The 18,456-nt window shown below is 39.4% G+C and overlaps 1 protein-coding gene across 1 annotated transcript in view; it reads right to left on the bottom strand.

The window, feature by feature from the left end:
• The window catches only part of RARS2 (arginyl-tRNA synthetase 2, mitochondrial), a 72,549-nt gene that overhangs the window by 926 nt on the left and 53,167 nt on the right, over window positions 1–18,456 (bottom strand). Inside the window, exons 9-18 of the mRNA XM_052645784.1 lie at window positions 15,135–15,293; window positions 13,963–14,069; window positions 12,707–12,802; window positions 6,464–6,524; window positions 4,722–4,798; window positions 3,937–4,061; window positions 3,065–3,132; window positions 2,869–2,978; window positions 2,319–2,414; window positions 1,295–1,369 (exon numbers count right to left, since the gene is read on the bottom strand). Of these exons, the coding sequence (XP_052501744.1) occupies window positions 1,295–1,369; window positions 2,319–2,414; window positions 2,869–2,978; window positions 3,065–3,132; window positions 3,937–4,061; window positions 4,722–4,798; window positions 6,464–6,524; window positions 12,707–12,802; window positions 13,963–14,069; window positions 15,135–15,293 (974 nt within the window). The remainder of the gene's footprint in view (window positions 1–1,294; window positions 1,370–2,318; window positions 2,415–2,868; window positions 2,979–3,064; window positions 3,133–3,936; window positions 4,062–4,721; window positions 4,799–6,463; window positions 6,525–12,706; window positions 12,803–13,962; window positions 14,070–15,134; window positions 15,294–18,456) is intronic.

Genomic DNA, 18,456 nt, shown 5'->3' with positions numbered 1-18,456 from the left:
TCTGCAATGCAGGAGGCCCAGGGAAGATCCCCGGATCGGGAAGACCCCCTGGAGGAGGGCATGGCAACCCACTCCAGTATTCTTGCCTGGAGAATCCCAAGGACAGAGGAGCCTGGTGGGCTACAGTCCATGGGGTCACAAAGAGACACGACTGAGCAACTAACACTACTATTAATAATACTGGGTGGCATTATGATTACAAGTTTGTTGTTCTTCAAGGTTATGATTTCACTGTTTTATAAGCACAGGGGATTATTTTCTAATAATTAGCTTTCCTTTATTTAGGCATCCCTCAGGATGAGATGTAACACTGCCTGGCCTGTCTCCTCTGTATAGTGAGGTGGTGGCGTAAGACTAGTTGTCAACCTACTCTGCACACACTGGCCACTCTTAAAGTATTTTTTCTGTTTAGGTTACGGCAGCAAGAAGAATACTGTGCCACAGAAATGATGCTTATGACATTGGTTTCAATGATTAAGTGACAATAAAGATTTTCTGGCTTCTTCATCTCTATATGTCTAAGTGAAAATTAAAAGAAAACTAAAATCTATAAACCTGGTAAAAAGCATGATCAAGAAAAAAGTCCCAGTAAATCTCTGATTTCAATAAACCTTGAGTAAAAGCAAATACTTCCTTTCTTAAATAGCTTTATGAGAAGCTACAACTTTGTTGCTATAAGACGCAACCTCTATTCAGAGTTTCTAAAACAGCCACTGCGAAACTTCTATCAAAGTGTCACCTGTTTGCTTTCCAATTCATCCTCTACCCTCTATCAGACCGACTTTCCTGTGCCTCTGCTTAAAACTTTGTTTATGGGCCTCACTGTCCTGAACATAAGCTGGAACGCTTCAGAAGGCCGCGCGTGTTTCTCATTCTCCCAGAACTGCGTTTGTAGTTCCCTGAGTGTGTCATGTTCTTGCCCAGCTCTGGGCTCTTCCCTCCTCTGCCACCTTGTCTCTCCTGGCTCACATCTACTCCCCTCCTCTGATCCCTCGAGCCTAGGCTGCGAGCCCTAACCTCGCCCCTCATGTCCACTCTGTCCTAACATGCACTCTACTGTGACCATCCATGATTTGGTTCCCATTCACTGGACGATAGTGACGGGACCTTCAATCACTGAGTGAATGAACATTAACTGCTAACGTGCAAAGATGAAGCAAGAAGTCCTGTAACTTGAAGTGTGTAATTTTTTAGGCTGACGGATTTGTCTATGGGAAACCTTTAGAAAGAAAGGTCCTTTGTCATATCAGGTCTCAAACACTTAATGCCTGAAAATAGCAAGTTTATAAAGTACCTTAGAGTTAGAAGGTAGCTGACAATGTGCCTGGGCTGAAGGTCTTGAGATGACCTATAAAGTACCTCGTCGAACCTAAAAGAAATATGAGAGGAGTGTTTGGCAGGGGAAGGGTGGGCACGTATTACACTCAGCTAAGATGCTAAGACAAAGATGGTGAAAGGTTGACTTGATATCATTAACAGTATTAGACATATGAAAAACAACCTTGTGTAAATTTGAAGGTGAAGGCATATTTTTCTTTCTTACAAATTCCTCCATGGCAGGTACTTTTAAAATTATCTTGAAATCCTGTAGGCCTAGCCTAAAGCAAGGACTTAAATCATATCTGTTAAATGTACACAGTCTCCAGCCATGTTTAGGAACATAATCGAGCAGAGGCTATTCACTGCCAAGAAAACCAGGTTGGCTTATTTTTTCCTCAAAAGTAAGATAAATGTAAGTAAACTAACCCCTCTTCCCAGGAAAGAACCACAGACCACTGTGTGGCAATCAGAGAAAATGCCCTTGTTGTCAAGCATCCACATCTCTTCCAGATATTCCGTAGATTAGTCAGTTTCTCCTGACAAGTACGGCTTCACTGATGATTCTGGTGAGAGCTCAGAAGTATGGTCTCCCGCCCAGTGTATTTAAGGCTGCACTGAAGCCAAGAGGCAAATGAAAGGCTTATGGTCTCAGGGAAGGTGCCCAAAGGCAGGGATTTTCCTCCACTTATCACAGGGTGAGAAGATGATCGCTTCTGAAACTTAAAAGTTTTTGCTTTTACTAGGCTTTACGTTCTCATACTTTGATCTAAAGGATGTTAGGCATCTGGGCTAATTTAATGGTGATACTGTATTTAAAGCCTCAGGATTAGCCGTGAGCATGCCCTCTGTCTGCTCTCAAAGGGTAGGCACTCACTTTTTGGTCACATCTTTGGAGAAGTGCTGTCTATAGTCACTGGCCTGTTCACCTCAGTGGTCAGCAAATGACAACAGTCCCTTCACGGGGCAGAAGCAGACTGGATCTTGTTAGGACACCATACCTGAGAAGATGCTGGAGAATGGAAACAGATTGTGGCTCCTGTAAGCAGGCAGTGTTGAAGTCATTGAGATAACCGCATCCAAAAGTCTCTTCCAGACTGTTGTCAAAAGTTTAAACACAACAAAGGATTAAGCAAGTCAGCTGTGGTATGAATAATTGCAAGTAAGGAACATCATCCCAGCATGCATACTCTCACTCTCCTTAACCTAGTCCCAGACTTGGAAGCTAACATCATTTGACTCAATGCCTCAATTTTTCCTAAATCTGTTTCTTCATCTGAAAATGGAGTATATTCCTTGGCGGGATTATTCTGAGTGCTAAATAAGGTAATACACAGAAAAGCACTGTTATATAGGTGTGCAATAAATAAATGTTCAAAAACCCCCTCAAGATGCAAATATAACAGGAGGTCCACCGGACTTCACCTAGCTTTGAATGTTAGATGTTGGAGAAGTGCAGAAAACAGAGCCTTTGGTCTTGGAATCACTCCACCCAGGCCTCACCCTGAGAAGGCCAGAGCCATCCTGTATTTCCCTGCAGCCCCTTGTCACCTGTGGAGGCGGGCGTGTGTGTACTGCAGGAAGACTCCCGTGTCCCCGCGGCTCTGGAAAACCCGATCCCAGCTGAACTGATAGTCAGACAGCAGGAAACCTCTGAAGTCCTAAAACGACAGGAAATCTTCAGCGTGAGGAGTTGTTACAGCACCAAATCAAACGCTTTCCCTCCCAGGAAGCAGTTTACACAGACCTGAATGATGAGGGCTGCAAGTCCCACTTGCTCTGCTGTCTCCTGGGGATTCTCCAGCTCTTTGGTCGCTGAAACAGACAAAGGTAGCTACTTTCACCTTGCGTGAAACTGTACAAAACCCAGGACTGAAGTGGAGATGTGCTGTGTGTGCTAAGTTGCTTCAGTTGTGTTCAACTCTTTGCGACCCTGTGACTGTAGCCTGCCAGGCTCCTCTGTCCATGGGATTCTCCAGGCAAGAATACTGGGGTGGGTGGCCATTCCCTTCTCCAGGGGATCTTCCCAACCCAGGGATCAAACCTCTGTCTCTTATATTGGCAGGCGGTTCTTTCCCACTAATGCCACCTGGGGAAACCTGCCAAAACATATGTGGACAGCATCAGGAACAAACAGGTGCACAGTGGGTACTTTACTTGCCTAATTTGGGCGGACTTAACTTTGCTAATGATGTTTCCCAAGCCTTCTTTAAAAGGGAAGAGACATGATTTTTCTTACAAATATCCCATGTAAGACATTAGACTTCTTTACTTCTGTTACTTCTTTTTCCAAAGGTGAAGCTTACACAAAGCCATGAGGACTTGTGACTTGCTTCAATTATGGAATACAGGGACTCTGCATAACCACTCCAGCTGTGGAGTGACGATGCTGGAGCTGCCTGGGCAAAGAGGCTCAGGGTGTATCGATTCACATTACTGGACCAAGCCACAGCCAAGTAGCAAGCACCAAACCCTAGCACCCTGAATTAGTGAAGCTATTTTTGACAAGGTTAGTGAAAGTTCCAAGAAGGATGGTCAGAATAAATCACACTGCACAAGAAGTCCAGCAAAACATAAGAGTGGACGTGAGTTATGCCTGTAACAAAACAATGAATTTACTCTTAATAGAAGCCATGTTCTGTAGCATCCTCAATCGAATCTCATTTAGAACATCTTCCAGAAAAGTAACATCTCCTCTCCGAGTTTTCATTCCCTGCACTACGCCAAAGGGCACGTGCTGGCACCTGAAATGGAGCAGCAGGCATTTAGTTCACTGAAAACTGAAAAGGAGCTGCTGATCAAAGTGTGTAACAAGACACTTACAGAGAACAGTTTGAACTTTTAACTCCTGTAATCAATAAAAAGTGAAACATGCTGTGATGTGTTGTGTGCCACAGAAGACGTTAAACACACAACCTCATTTCATAGTCACAGGATATGATTAGATTGTTAGTTGCTTTTATGAAAAAAGGAGATGGGAATTAAGCATTCTGAAAATCAAACCATTGAGAGCAGTTATCTAATAAAACCATTTATTAAATGTTTAGATGATAGAAATTTAATTAACCATGTAAAACTAAGTGCAAAGAACAAGTGTTTTTCCACACTAACAGCTTGAAACAAAAAAGTAAAGTTTGAATGAAAATCTTTAACAACTTGGTACATTTTTGGATATGGCTGACCTAGCAACAGTTGAATGCTTTTGAGAAGGCAATTTAGAATCACGTGGCGGATTCATGTTGATGTATGGCAAAACCAATACAATATTATAAAGTAATCAGCCTCCAATTAAAATAAATAAATCTATATTAAAAAAAAGTAGAACTCAAAAAAAAAATGTTCGTCAAATTAAAGAAATTAATTTTGTATAATAAAAAAAAAAAAAAGAATCACGCAGACTGTACCTTTCTGCCCAGTCATATCCCATAATCTGCAGCATCTGGAACACTTGCTGAAAATGCTTTTTTTGCCCTTTATCTGTCTTGAGAAAAAAAAGTGTATTTAAGTCAAAGAACAGTGATAAGTTAAATCTACAGTGTTGTTGTTTAGCTGCTAAGTTGTGTCCAACTCTTTGCGGCCCCATGAACTGTAGCCTACTATGGTCTTCTGTCCATGGGATTTCCCAGGCAAGAATACTGGAGTAGGTTGCCATTTCCTTCTCCAGTTGATCTTCCAGACCTAAGGGATCAAACCCATGTCTCTGGCATTGGCAGGTGGATTCTTTATGACTGAGTCACCAGGGAAGCCCATTAAATCTAAAATACGTTGGACATAAATAATATTAAAATATTTGAGTTTTGACAGTCTAGAGTCATTATCAGTGGATCAGTTTTAAATAAACATACAAGGAGGATGTCACTGGAAGAATGTCTAAGCAGAGTGCTCTACAAGAGCAGGAAGAGCTGCAGCACTCCACTGAGTATTCTACCTAAATTACTCCTTTCTCAGCTATTGTGACCTTTATCTCCAAGAAGGCCAGAACTAAGCACTAAAAAGACATTTAATAGCAATTTCTCCCCCTTAGGAGAAACGAAGGTTTCACATGGAAAGAAAGGAAGGGAAGAGGAGACCAGAATATTACTCAGCATAAAAGGAACAAACCACTGACATATGCAAGAGTTTGGGTGGATCTCAAGGGCATTCATTATACTGAGTGAAAAGAGCCAATCTCAAAAGGTTACCTAGTGTGAATCCATTTATAGAACATTCTCAAAGTGACAAAACTGTATTATGAAGAACAGGGCAGTGGCTGCCAGGGGTGAGGGTCGGGGGAAGGCACGATTACTAAGTGGTTGCCATGAAAGAAGTTGTTTTGTGATGGCACAGTTCTGTATCATGAATGTGGTGAAGGTTACCCGAACATACATGTGATAAAATTTCACAACCATCCCCCCATCCTTCCACAAACCAGGCCCTAACATAAGTGTCTGTAAATATTGCTGAAATTTAATTAGGGTCTCTACCAATGTTAGTTTCCTGGTATCAACAAAGTATCATTGTTATATAAGATATTATCTTTGAGGAAGACTGAAGGTAATATGCTGCTGCTGCTGCTAAGTTGCTTCAGTCATGTCTGACTGTGTGTGACCCCATAGACAGCAGCCCACCAGGCTCCCCCGTCCCTGGGATTCTCCAGGCAAGAACACCGGAGTGGGTTGCCATTTCCTTCTCCAATGTATGAAAGTGAAGCTGCTCAGTCGTGTCCGACTCTTAGTGACCCTGTGAACTACAGCCTACCAGGCTCCTCTGTCCATGGGATTTTCAGGCAAGAGTACTGGAGTGGGGTGCCACTGCCTTCTCCGGAAGGTAATATGGAAACTGTACTATTCTGAAACTTGTGAGTCCTAAAATATTTAAAGTAAAAAGTTTTTTTTAAAAAATGCATTATGACACATATATATTCATTACACATAACCATTCTTTTGTGTAATTTTCTTTTAATATGAAGCAATGTGAACTCTTTCATTTTTAAAGTTTTTTTTTAAACATAGTGGTTGCCACCATAAACACACTTACCACTGAATTCTTTCTATAGTTTGACAAATTATTTTTGCATAGTTTTTCAACAAGGCTTTCAGTTTCTATCTTTGCACTTTTCATGAGGCAGGCATCATAACCTCTTGTTTTTTTTACTGTGATTACTTACCACATAGATCATTTTATCAAAATTATACTTTTCCATTCTATCTATAGCAGCTGCAAGATCTCTGAAAAAAAAAAAGGCCATAGATTAACTTACTATGCAGATCTGGGTAATGATTTGTTTCACCTATTTAACAGTAATGAAACTTTTCTAATTAAGAGCTACTGTTACTCCTCAGCCTCAGGTACAGTACCCATGCTTCTATAATCCCAATACCATGCTTAGCTACAAAGCAATTAATAACACAATCAGCTTTGGGAAAAGAATTATGGAAGTGCTGTGAAAAGATCAAAAATAAATAAAAGCTCTGGAACAAGTAGTAATAATAACTAAATAGCTCTAGGCAAAGTGTTTCTAGGTAAACGCTTTATGATTTGTTAAGCTTTTACTGGAAAGAATCGCCTTCCTGTCACTTTTCTGCAATATGCTTTCCTAAAGAACATATTTAAAGCATAGGTAATACAACACCTGAACAGGTATCTTCTAGCTACTCTTCCAAAGCCTTGGATCACTCATAAGCAATATTTTCTAAAATATCTGAAAAATACCATAAATTCTTTGACTAAAATTCTACTTTATCTCTGGTTAAGTATCCAGTTTGCACACAGTATGAAATATTAAAAGTAACAAACCAATAAACTATGAAATTTTAAGTAAACATTATTTAAATATTGAACTTCAAAATTATTTTAATTACCTTATGGGGAATACAGTCAATAACTAAGTAATACCTTGTATGGTGACATACTGTACCTAGACTTACCATGGTGATCATTTTGAATATATAGGAAAACAAAATCACTTACACTGCTGTGAACTGGGAACTAACAGTGTAGTAGGTCAATTATAATTAAAAAACAAAATCACAGAAAAAGAGATCAGATTTGTAGAATTTCAGAGGGAAGGGATTGGGGGGTAGAATTGGGTAATGGTAGTCAAAAGGTATAAACTCATAGGTAAAAGATAAATCTAAGAACTAGGGATATAATGTACAAAATGATAAATTCACACTGCCATATCTTACATAATGAAGTTGTTAAGAGAGTAAATCCTAACAGTTCTCATCACAAGAAAAAAAATTAAAGATATTTTTGCTTCACACTACATGACGCTGGAAGAATTTTTAAAGTTCCTAGGTCTTTCGAAATGTTGAGTCATCAATATGTCATCTGTACTCACCTCATGCTCCTGATAAAACAGAGCATGCATCCTGAATGGAGGCAACAACTGTCTTGTGCGGGGCCAAAAAAAAATCTTACATGTGTATAAAACACATATGTATATAATCTAGACAAATATGTGGTATTAAAATTTCATGAGGGTGGGCACAAAGAAAAATATGGCTAAAAAAGCTCTTGAGAAGGGTTATAACAAAAGATGGTTGTAAAACACTGATATAGATCATCCCCAAAATGAAGTCACAAATATATACCTTCATTATATTTTTCTATTTGACTCAAGGACAAAAATAAAGAGAAACTTTTTGATCCAATGAAAAAAAGAGATGAATGCAAGACAAAGTCCTAGGCTGAGTTTGTAGAATCTGAAGTTGAAAGCTGAAAGCAATGCCAGGTCATTTAGTTCAGGTCTCTTTTCACCAAGCAGGGAATCATGGCCCAGAGAAGTTACGTGATTGATGACTACGGTCTCAAAACAAAAATTGAGGTCTCTAGTCTCACCCTGTGCTCTTGTTGGTACCATCCTGTACTTTCGTTTGTCTGTTACAACAATTCTTTTAACTCACATGCACACACATAGTTTTATTCTGTAAGAAAACCATCAAAAGGACAGAAACAACTGAAATTAGAGCAAGGTGAAAAATCAAACATTTCTACACCTGGCAAAAAGACAGTTATTCTCCTAAAGAAAAAGTGGAAAGTACAGGTATTAAGGTAAATACATAGAAAAATCTGGACCTAATGATAGCTCTGCAAAAGATATCAGATAAGAATAGTTACAGAGTCTCCATTCTGAGTGGACACATTTCTTTCTTTTTTGAGTACAGTGGACTTGCAATATTGTATTAGTTTAAGATGTACAGCATAGGAATTCAGTATTCGTGAAGAATTTAGTCCAGATCAGTGTAGAAACAACTCCAGAAAGAATGAAGAGACGGAGCCAAAGCAAAAACAACACCCAGTCCTGGACGTGACTGGTGATGGAAGTAAGGTCTGATGCTTTAAACAGCAAATTGTATAGGAACCTGGAATGTTAGGTCCATAAATCAAGGCAAACTGGAAGTGCTCAAACAGGAGATGGCAAGAGTGAATGTCAACATTTTAGGAATCAGTGAACTAAAATGGACTGGAATGGGTGAATTTAACTCAGATGACCATTATATCTACTACTGTGTGCAAGAATCCCTTAGAAGAAATGGAGTAGCCATCACAGTCAACGAGAGTCCAAAATGCAGTACTTGGATGCAATCTCAAAAAGGACAGAATGATCTCTGTTCATTTCTAAGGCAAACCATTCAATGTCACAGTAATCCAAGTCTCGGCCCCGACTAGAAACACTGTAGAAGCTGAAGTTGAACAGTTCTATGAAGACCTACAAGACCTTTTAGAACTAACACCCAAAAAAGATATCCTTTTTGTTATAGGGGACTGGAATGCAAAAGTAGGAAGTCAAGAAACACCTGGAGTAACAGGCAAATTTGGCCTTGGAATGCGGAATGAAGCAGGGCAAAGGCTAACAGAGTTTTGCTGAGAGAACGCACTGGTCATAGCAAACACCCTCTTCCAACAACACAAGAGAAGACTCTACACATGGACATCACCAGATGGTCAACACCGAAATCAGATTGATTATATTCTTTGCAGCCAAAGATGGAGAAGCTCTATAGAGTCAGCAAAAACAAGACTGGAAGCTGACTGTGGCTCAGATCATGAACTCCTTATTGCCAAATTCAGACTTAAATTGAAGAAAGTAGGGAAAACCTCTAGACCATTCAGGTATGGCCTCAATCAAATCCCTTACAATTATACAGTGGAAGTGAGAAATAGAATTAAGGGACTAAATCTGATAGAGTGCCTGATGAACTATGGAATGAGGTTCGTGACATTGTACAGGAGACAGGGATCAAGACCATCCCCAAGAAAAAGAAATGCAAAAAAGCAAAATGGCTGCCTGAGGAGGCCTTACAAATAGCTGTGAAAAGAGAAGCGAAAAGGAAAAATATACCCATTTGAATGCAGAATTCCAAAGAACAGCAAGGAGAGATAAGAGAGCCTTCCTCAGCGATCAATGCAAAGAACTAGAGGAAAACAACAGAATGGGAAGACTAGAAATCTCGTCAAGAAAATCAGAGATACCAAGGGAACATTTCACGCAAAGATGGGCTCGATAAAGAACAGAAATGGTATGGACCTAACAGAAGCAGAAGATATTAAGAAGAGGTGGCAAGAATACACAGAAGAACTGTACAAAAAATATCTTTAAGACCAAGATAATCACGATGGTGTGATCACTCACCTAGAGCCAGATATCCTGGAATGTGAAGTCAAGTGGGCCTTAGGAAGCATCACAATGAACAAAGCTAGTGGACATGATGGAATTCCAGCTGAGCTATTTCAAATCCTAAAAGCTGATGCTGTGAAAGTGCTGCACTCAATATGCCAGAAAAGTTGGAAAACTCAGCAGTGGTTCCAGGACTGGAAAAGGTCAGTTTTCATTCCAATCCCAAAGAAAGGCAATGCCAAAGAATGCTCAAACTACTGCATAATTGCACTCATCTCACATGCTAGTAAAGTAATGCTCAAAATTCTCCAAGCCAGGCTTCAGCAATAACGTGAATTGTGAACTTCCAGATGTTCAAACTGGTTTTAGAAAAGGCAGAGGAATCAGAGACCAAACTGCCAACATCTGCTGGATCATCAGAAAAGCAAGAGAGTTCCAGAAAAACATCTACTTCTCCTTTACTGACTATGCCAAAGCCTTTGATTGTGTGGATCACATAAACTGTGGAAAATTCTGAGAGAGATGGGAATACCAGACCACCTGACCTAACTCTTGAGAAATCGGTATGCAGGTCAGGAAGCAACAGTTAGAACTGGACATGGAACAACAGACTGGTTCCAAATAGGAAAAGGAGTACGTCAAGGCTGTATATCGTCACCCTGCTTATTTAACTTACAAGCAGAGTACATCATGAGAAATGCTGGGCTGGAGGAAGCACAAGCTGGAATCAAGATTGCTGGGAGAAATATCAGTAACCTCAGATATGCAGATGACACCATGCTTATGGCAGAAAGTGAAGAGGAACTAAACAGCCTCTTGATGAAAGTGAAAGAGGAGAGTGAAAAAAGTTGGCTTAAAGCTCAACATTCAGAAAACTAAGATCATGGCATCTGGTCCCATCACTTCATGGGAAATAGATGGAGAAACAGTGGAAACAGTGTCAGACTTTATTTTTTTGGGCTCCAAAATCACTGCAGATGGTGACTGCAGCCATGAAGTTAAAAGACGCTTACTCACTGGAAGAAAAGTTATTATCAACCTAGACAGCATATTAAAAAGCAGAGACATTACTTTGCCAACAAATGTCCGTCTAATCAAGGCTATGGTCTTTCCAGTAGTCATGTATGGATGTGAGAGTTGGACTGTGAAGAAAGCTGAGCGCTCAAGAATTGATGCTTTTGACCTGTGGTGTTGGAGAAGACTCTTAAGAGTCCCTTGGACTGCAAGGAGATCCAACCAGTCCATCCTAAAGGAAATCAGTCCTGAATATTCATTGGAAGGACTGATGTTGAAACTTAAACTCCAATACTTTGGTCACCTGATGCGAAGAGCTGACTCATTTGGTAAGATCCTGATGCTAGGAAAGTTTGAGGGTGGGAGGAGAAGGGGATGACAGTGGATGAGATGGTTAGATGACATCACTGACTCAATGGACATGAGTTTGAGTAAACTCCGGGATTTGATGATGGACAGGGAGGCCTGGCGTGCTGCAGTCCATGGGGTCGCAAAGAGTCGGACACAACTGAGCAACTGAACTGAACTAATAGCTTATTACAAGATAATAGATTTAATTCCCTATTGCTTATGAGTAAACACATTTCTTATAACAACTACTCAAAGGTTTATTTAATCTGTCCAGCAATAATTGGCTAGCATCAAAAAAAATTTCTACTGTACATCTTTGTATCTAGAAAAAGAAATGTACCTCTCAGATATATAGGTGCCTGAGTCCAATTATATGGAACTGATAAAAGGAAATGCCGAAAGTAACAGAAAATAAGAATTTTCTAAGGGACAGTAAGATATTGGATGGTTGTTTACAGTTGTCTGGGGAAAAAATGATGATAGTTAACAACAACAACAAAATATCACAACTTTATGCTAAAGAAGTGGCTTGTCATCTAAGACTCTAGGATGGGAGACACTAGAACCTTCTGCCAGCAGTGCTCGATTCTGGCTGTGTTTTGCTTGTGTGGTTTTTGTATTGTCCTGCCTTCTCCTTCCTATTAGCTTTGTCTCAGAAATAAGGGTGCTTGATAAACCTGTGCTGTACTTAGTTACTCAGTCATATCTATCTGACTCTTTGCGACCCCATGGACTGTAGCCTGCCAGGCTCCTCTGTCTATGGGGATTCTCCAGGACAGAATACTGGAGTGGGTTGGCATGCCCTCCTCCAAGGGATCTTCCCGACCCAGGGATTGAACCCAGGCCTCCTGCATTGCAGGCAGATTCTTTACCGTCTGAGCCACCAGGGAAGCCTGATAAATAAAGACTGCTCCTTTCCACAGGGCTTGGTCATAGAGACAGATGACAATATGTAAGCGACATGGCCTACTTCCCCGTGGCCTATTTTACCAAAAATCAGAATGCGGACTGGCACTCATGTGCCTGTTAGATGATCTTTACAGAGTGAGGATACCACTGAGCCAACATGAGCTCCTTGTAGAGTACATATTCTGGCAATGTGCAAATATAAAATATTTATAGTCAGCAACAAGGTACTTCAATTTTATAGTCTGTAGAACAGTATTCATCTCTGGAAGTCTTATGATGTTTAATGATAAACAGTTTTCCACTTACTTTTCTGATGATATTAAACCTTTCCAGGAACTATAAATGGCAATAAATATAAACTCAATAAATATATCTTGAGTGATGAGAAGAGATTTTAAGAAAGTAGGATTTGGTAACAGTTTTGAGAATGAAATGATTTGTCTTAGCATTAATCCTAGAACAAAGAACATGAAATCATACATTCTAATGACGAGCTTCATATAAGACACAAACCTGGTTGCATACAGAGACGTCCCATCACTTCGCATTACAGTACAAATTGAGGAGGGGTCACCATTCCCTGAAAGATCTACTACAGCAGTGCCTTTTCTAGAAAATGCAAAAAAAAAAAAGGTAATTCTGAAACAACATAATGAATTAAGACCTTTAACAATATAGTATCTATAATCTTATCTTTGGCAAACTGGAAGCTATTTTTATTCCTTATGTAGCAATAAGCAGTATAACCAACAATGAAGAAAAACAGGAGGCAATCTGCACTGAATGACTATTAAGAGTAGGTATCTGGTTTAATATTTACTTATCTTTTAAAATTCTGTAGCTTTGGATGAGGTAACTGAAGTCTTTAACAAACTGAGTTGAAAACGAGATTTCAACTGCAGTTTTAACCATGAAACATGTTCTTCAAATCCAAGTTATTATAACACTCAATATTGGGTTAGTTTTTAACATGCAAGAGTAACTATGAGTAATAAATTAACCAAATTTTGTTACTGTCTTTCCTGCCCAATCAAAAATTAGAATCTGTACAAGGCAATCTAAAAATTTTCCTTAAGGACACTACTGAGGATTCTGTGAACCACATCCTCTTGTCTTTCTTAAAAGGATGAGAGAAGCTGCTCTTTGGTGATACGAAAAATGGTACATCTAAACAACTGGTTTGCTTCTGTGTTACACATGCCTGGGCTCCTGTGAAGGTACCATTTCTCTGGCTGATGAGCTAAAGTGCAAACCTACCGTAAGCAAAGCAGCAGAATCCCAGTGTGTGTCGCATGATGCACTAATATCATTCCTGACTTATTATTTTTTCTGCTCCTGCTTCTTGATTTCCTCATTTTACTCTTTCAAAAGCTTCGGGTTGTATTATAGCTATTCTCAGAAGCTGTTTTAAATCCTTTTGAACAGGATGGGATCTTTTTAAAGAGGCAGGATTGAGTATGAAGAGTTCATTTCCCTATTCCAGTTATACCATGATCAGCTTGTGCAAGCTTAGACAGATCACTTTACACTTTCTGTGCTTGTTTCCTCATATGTAAAGACAAGATAATAGTCTTTCTCCCAAGCTTACCAGGATTTTGCTTTGGCAGCACAAAACAGCATGTGGGAAACTAGTCTGAATGGCAAAAAGCATGATAACAAATGCCAGGAAAGCTGCACACAAGACTCTGCTGTCTTTACTGAGAGAATACATCAATACTAACTTCAAAGAACTACAAAGAACTTTCTAAAGAACAGGAACCTGATCATACAGTGTTTTCTGCAGGAGTCCTTTACTGTCCAGCAACTTTAAGACTTCTTGAGATTTTTCACGATAAAACGATTCTCCTGAATATTCATCAAAGTGTACTCCTAGACGCTAAGAGGGTTCAGAAACAAAAGGAAAAAGAGTTACTTACAAGTCCTATTATCTTACCCTAAGACAAAACAGGATGCTCTACAGTCTGTCATACAGATGGGGAAAATAAGAATTAAATCAAGTTACTCTGGCACTCCAACCTTCTAGTGGCTCCCCCATATCAGTCAAGCCCCCACAGTGGTACTGTGCTGTCCAGGAGGGGAGTTGCTAGGCACCTGTGGTTATTCAAATGCACATGAAAGAAAAGTGAATATTCAGTTTCTCTGTCACACTACTCACACTGAAGTGTGAGCCCTTGAAAGCGCTCAATGGCCACGTGCGGCAGGAGGCCACCATACTGGACAGCATGATATGGGACGTTTCCACCGCAGCAGGATGCTAGCCATTTCCACTGCACAGTCCTGGAAAATGTCCTATCTCCTGCCCTACTCTACAACCCCTCGGACCCTGCTCCTACTGTTTTTCATCTCGCTTCCTTACTCCAGCCATGTGGGTTCTTTGCTGAAACCCTGCTCAGGCAGCCCATCTGATCCTCCCTCCTCAGTTTCACTTTTCTCCATGCATGCATCACCATTGAACACACTCTCAAAGTTCTTCTTTAATCTGTATTGCCGTGAATTTGTTTAATTTGCTGTGTCCATGTGAGAATGTAAAGTCCATGAGAAAAGAACTTCTATGTCTTTTACTATGTGTTGTATTTCTCCCATTCCCAACAGGTTATTAGATGAACAAATTTATAGCCATCACATATATGCCTAAGGAAGCAAGAGAAGAAACAATGGTTAAGAAAAAGTGAAGGGATGATAGAAGAAAGAAAAGAAATGCCAGACTGAAACGAAGTATCAGGATATCACTTCATATTCAGCCTGTGAAGTTCTTTTTTAAAATTTATTTCATAGCTCTAACTTTCAGCCTAAAGAACAATATGTGAGTCCCAACAATATGTATGTCACTATCAACTCAGTGACAAACAACAAATCTGAGCTTCAGAAGCAACCTTTCCGGCCAGGAGTGCCAATGAAGAGCTGTATTACATGACAGGATAGCAGGAGAGTGGGTGGGCACCTTGTAAATCCGCATGTACTCGTCTATGCTCAGGTCCCGAAATTTCCGCCACAGTGCAAGTGCTTGCATGTCGCCTAGTTCCAGTCGCTGGAAGAACTCATGTGCTGATTGTGCTATGTTTTTATTGTCCGCTGCTTCTTTATTAACTTGTACATAAACCTAAAGGCATAATAGTATATTAAATGAAGTACACTACTAGTCACTGTTACCTTCAAAACAGAAAAGAGGAAAACAAAACAATCTGGAGAATTTTCATTTAAAGGTTACACAAGTGCCCTTCTCACGAGTGTAACCTTTTTTTTTTTTTTTGCTATGGACCCTTAGTGAGCCCTACCTACCTGTTCTCAAAATGCATATACATAGGATTATACAATACAGGAAATAATCACATTGAAATATTAATGTTCAAATATTTAAAAATATTTGTGATATAGTAACAGAGGAAAACATTAAATTTCTGATTGAGGTTAATGAAAATAATGCATAATTTTTTTCTTCTCATACAAGTTCATATACTGTTAGATCAAGAATGCCTAGTTTAGACTAAGCTAGCATTTCTTCTTAAAAAAAAAAAAAAAGTGAAATTATTATTGCTGTGACTTCTCTGAGAAAAGGCTGAAGACAGTAGACTAGTTCAGTCTGGGAAAGAAAAGGCCAAAGGATGATTTAGCAGTTATTTAGCAGTAATGAAAAACATTTTGAACTCTTCTCTAAATCTGCAAAGACCAGGGGAAAAAAAAACCAAAACAGGTGATACAGAAAGACCTTCGGGATAGTTAGCTTAATTATGCTCCAACTTGGGCTCTTGAGAACCGTGAGAAGCACTCATTTCAGTGTGCTTTTGCACGATCCGTCCTGGCTGGCTTAGCTCTGCCCCACTCAGTGATGGGAGTGCAGGTGGATGGCTTATTAAGGGCCCTTCCAGTGCGAGGATTTTGTGTTCACAGAATCATTTTCCAGTCTCTAAACCACAAGGTTGGTAAGTGATATAAAAACATCAACAATATAGCTCAAGTAATATTGAAGTGATGCATTATGGACTATAAAGTTGTAACTCACTTGCAGGGTGAAACATGAACAATAAATTTACTATCCTCATATTTTTTCCAGCAAGCTATTAAAGTAGCATGATATTAAAAAAAGAATTGGCAAATAAGCCACCCAAAAATATGAGACCTCTAAACCCTTACATACTCTTAAAATATCATGGTAGCAGACCTTAGGTAGAAAAAAGTGATTTTATTGCTAGAGAATACTTTAGGACAACCATAATGTGGTTTATGGCCTCTCAGGTGGCTCAATGGTAAAGAATCCACCTGCCAACGTGGGTTTGATTCCTGGGTCGCGAAGATTTCCTGGAGAAGAGAATGGTAACCCCCTCCAGTATTCTTGTTTGGGAAATCCCATGGACAGAGGAACCTGGAGGGTTACAGTCCATGGGGTCGCAGAGAGACAGACATGACTTAGAGACTAAACAACAACAATGTGGCTTATACCCTCTAGACACTACTAACGAAAGGAACAGGGTATTGAACACTTATCTCAAGCTAAAAAGGCCTCAGCTTTCATAGATGGCTCATGTTAATTAATGGAATTGCAAAAGTGAACAAATAAGTGCTTTCAAATACAGGTTGCTGTTGTTTAGTTGCTAAGTTGTGTCCAACTCTGAAAAGAGTTAATAACACAGCAGGTCTAGAAACTGCTATCCTTAAAATGTGTTGTCTGCAAGGTTAGCTCTTGGCTGCCATCTGGGGAACCTGAATTTTGACAATGCTCCTACCAATCCAACCAGTAAGAGTGGATCACAGTGCCTCTAAACTGCTTGTTCAAACAATATGGTTTATGCTAAACACCCGCTTTTCTTCCAGGAGTTTGGAATTTTAGTACCAAGCTACAAAGAGGGGGGCTACGTAATCAGCCTCCAAGGAGCTTCCCTGGTAGACAACATTTCACACAGGCTGTCACAATTTGTTGTAGGAGGAATTAAGTACATCCTGGGTGACTCTATTAGCAAAGGACTTGGAGGCTTAGGCCTGATTTCCTCTGGACTTGCCCCCATGTGCCTTTTCCCTTGGCTGATTTTGTTTGGCATCTTTTTACTATAACAGATCTTAGCTGTGAGTTCAACCATATGCTGAGTGTTGTGAATCCTTCTAGTGAGTCCTTAACTTAAGGGTGGTTTAGGGAGACCTGATACTTATCATAAAGAATTAATTTCTACATGGTCCTATGAATAAGTCAGTCAGAACACAGAGAAAGATTTTTGGTAAGGTGTAGGAAAAAAGAGAGTCGCTGCAAAACAGTAATCTGCAGACTTCCTGACTTTTGAATGACCTATCCAATGACAACTGCTTAATAGTCCAGCCTGCAGAAGTAAAGGCATACATATGTCTATAAATGGCTTGTTACTCAAAATTAATACCTCCACCCTCTCCCTCTCTCTTGCCCCTCTTCTCTCCATCTCTCCCTCACATACATGTATGTGTGGTGTGTGTGTGTGCATGCACATTCAGCTTAGAAGCGAATATATTAAAAACCCTTATTTTCAGAAGAGGAAAGGTATTAGTTTTTTTTAAAAAATCTAGGATCCTAAACTCAAACAGTCAAACATTAAAAAATCTAAATATACACTCAAAATACTGATAAGAATATTTTAGGAAAAACATCACCAGAATCTTTTTCTCCCTTCCTTAAAATTTAAAATAGAAATAATTAAAACAAAAAACCATTCCTAATTCATGAAGACAAGCTTGGCATTTCAGCAATTTGTAGGGAGAAACCAAACATTACTGAGAATCAACTGACATTATCAAACAGAACAATAGAAGAGCCTTAATTGGCATTTAACAATCTGCCTGTAAACGTACTATATAAAACTATTAACATTCATTAGCATATTAGAAAAGAAATACTTTTTCCTTCAAAGTAAAATTTTACACAATGCATTTCTGAAATTACACTTTTCAATTTACAGTTACTTTGAATCCATTACCCTCAGAAAGTATGTATTCTGAAGACAGCCCCCTTCTGAGGTTAGATTCAGACTCAAAGGGAATAAAAAGGAAAATTTAAAATTGCATTTGATATGTAACAATGTGGCTGAATAAAAGTGTTTTAGAGGATGGTTGAAGAAAAATGTTTTTGAGGATGGAGATGCAATTTTTCTTTTAGGTTACTAGAATGCAAAAGCCAGCTGTATTACTAGTTAAGAGAATAAAATAAATGTCTGAGACTTCCTGAAAGGAGTATTAATCATTCCTTCTATTTCTAAATGTTGGGATTGCCAAAAAGCATGACATTTTATTCCTAATTTAATTGATTA

Source organism: Budorcas taxicolor, chromosome 9 (genome assembly GCF_023091745.1).
Source record: "Budorcas taxicolor isolate Tak-1 chromosome 9, Takin1.1, whole genome shotgun sequence".
Taxonomy (NCBI): Eukaryota; Metazoa; Chordata; class Mammalia; order Artiodactyla; family Bovidae; genus Budorcas; species Budorcas taxicolor.
The sequence above is the reverse complement of the archived record's forward strand: the minus strand, read 5'-3'. Positions and strand labels throughout refer to the sequence as shown.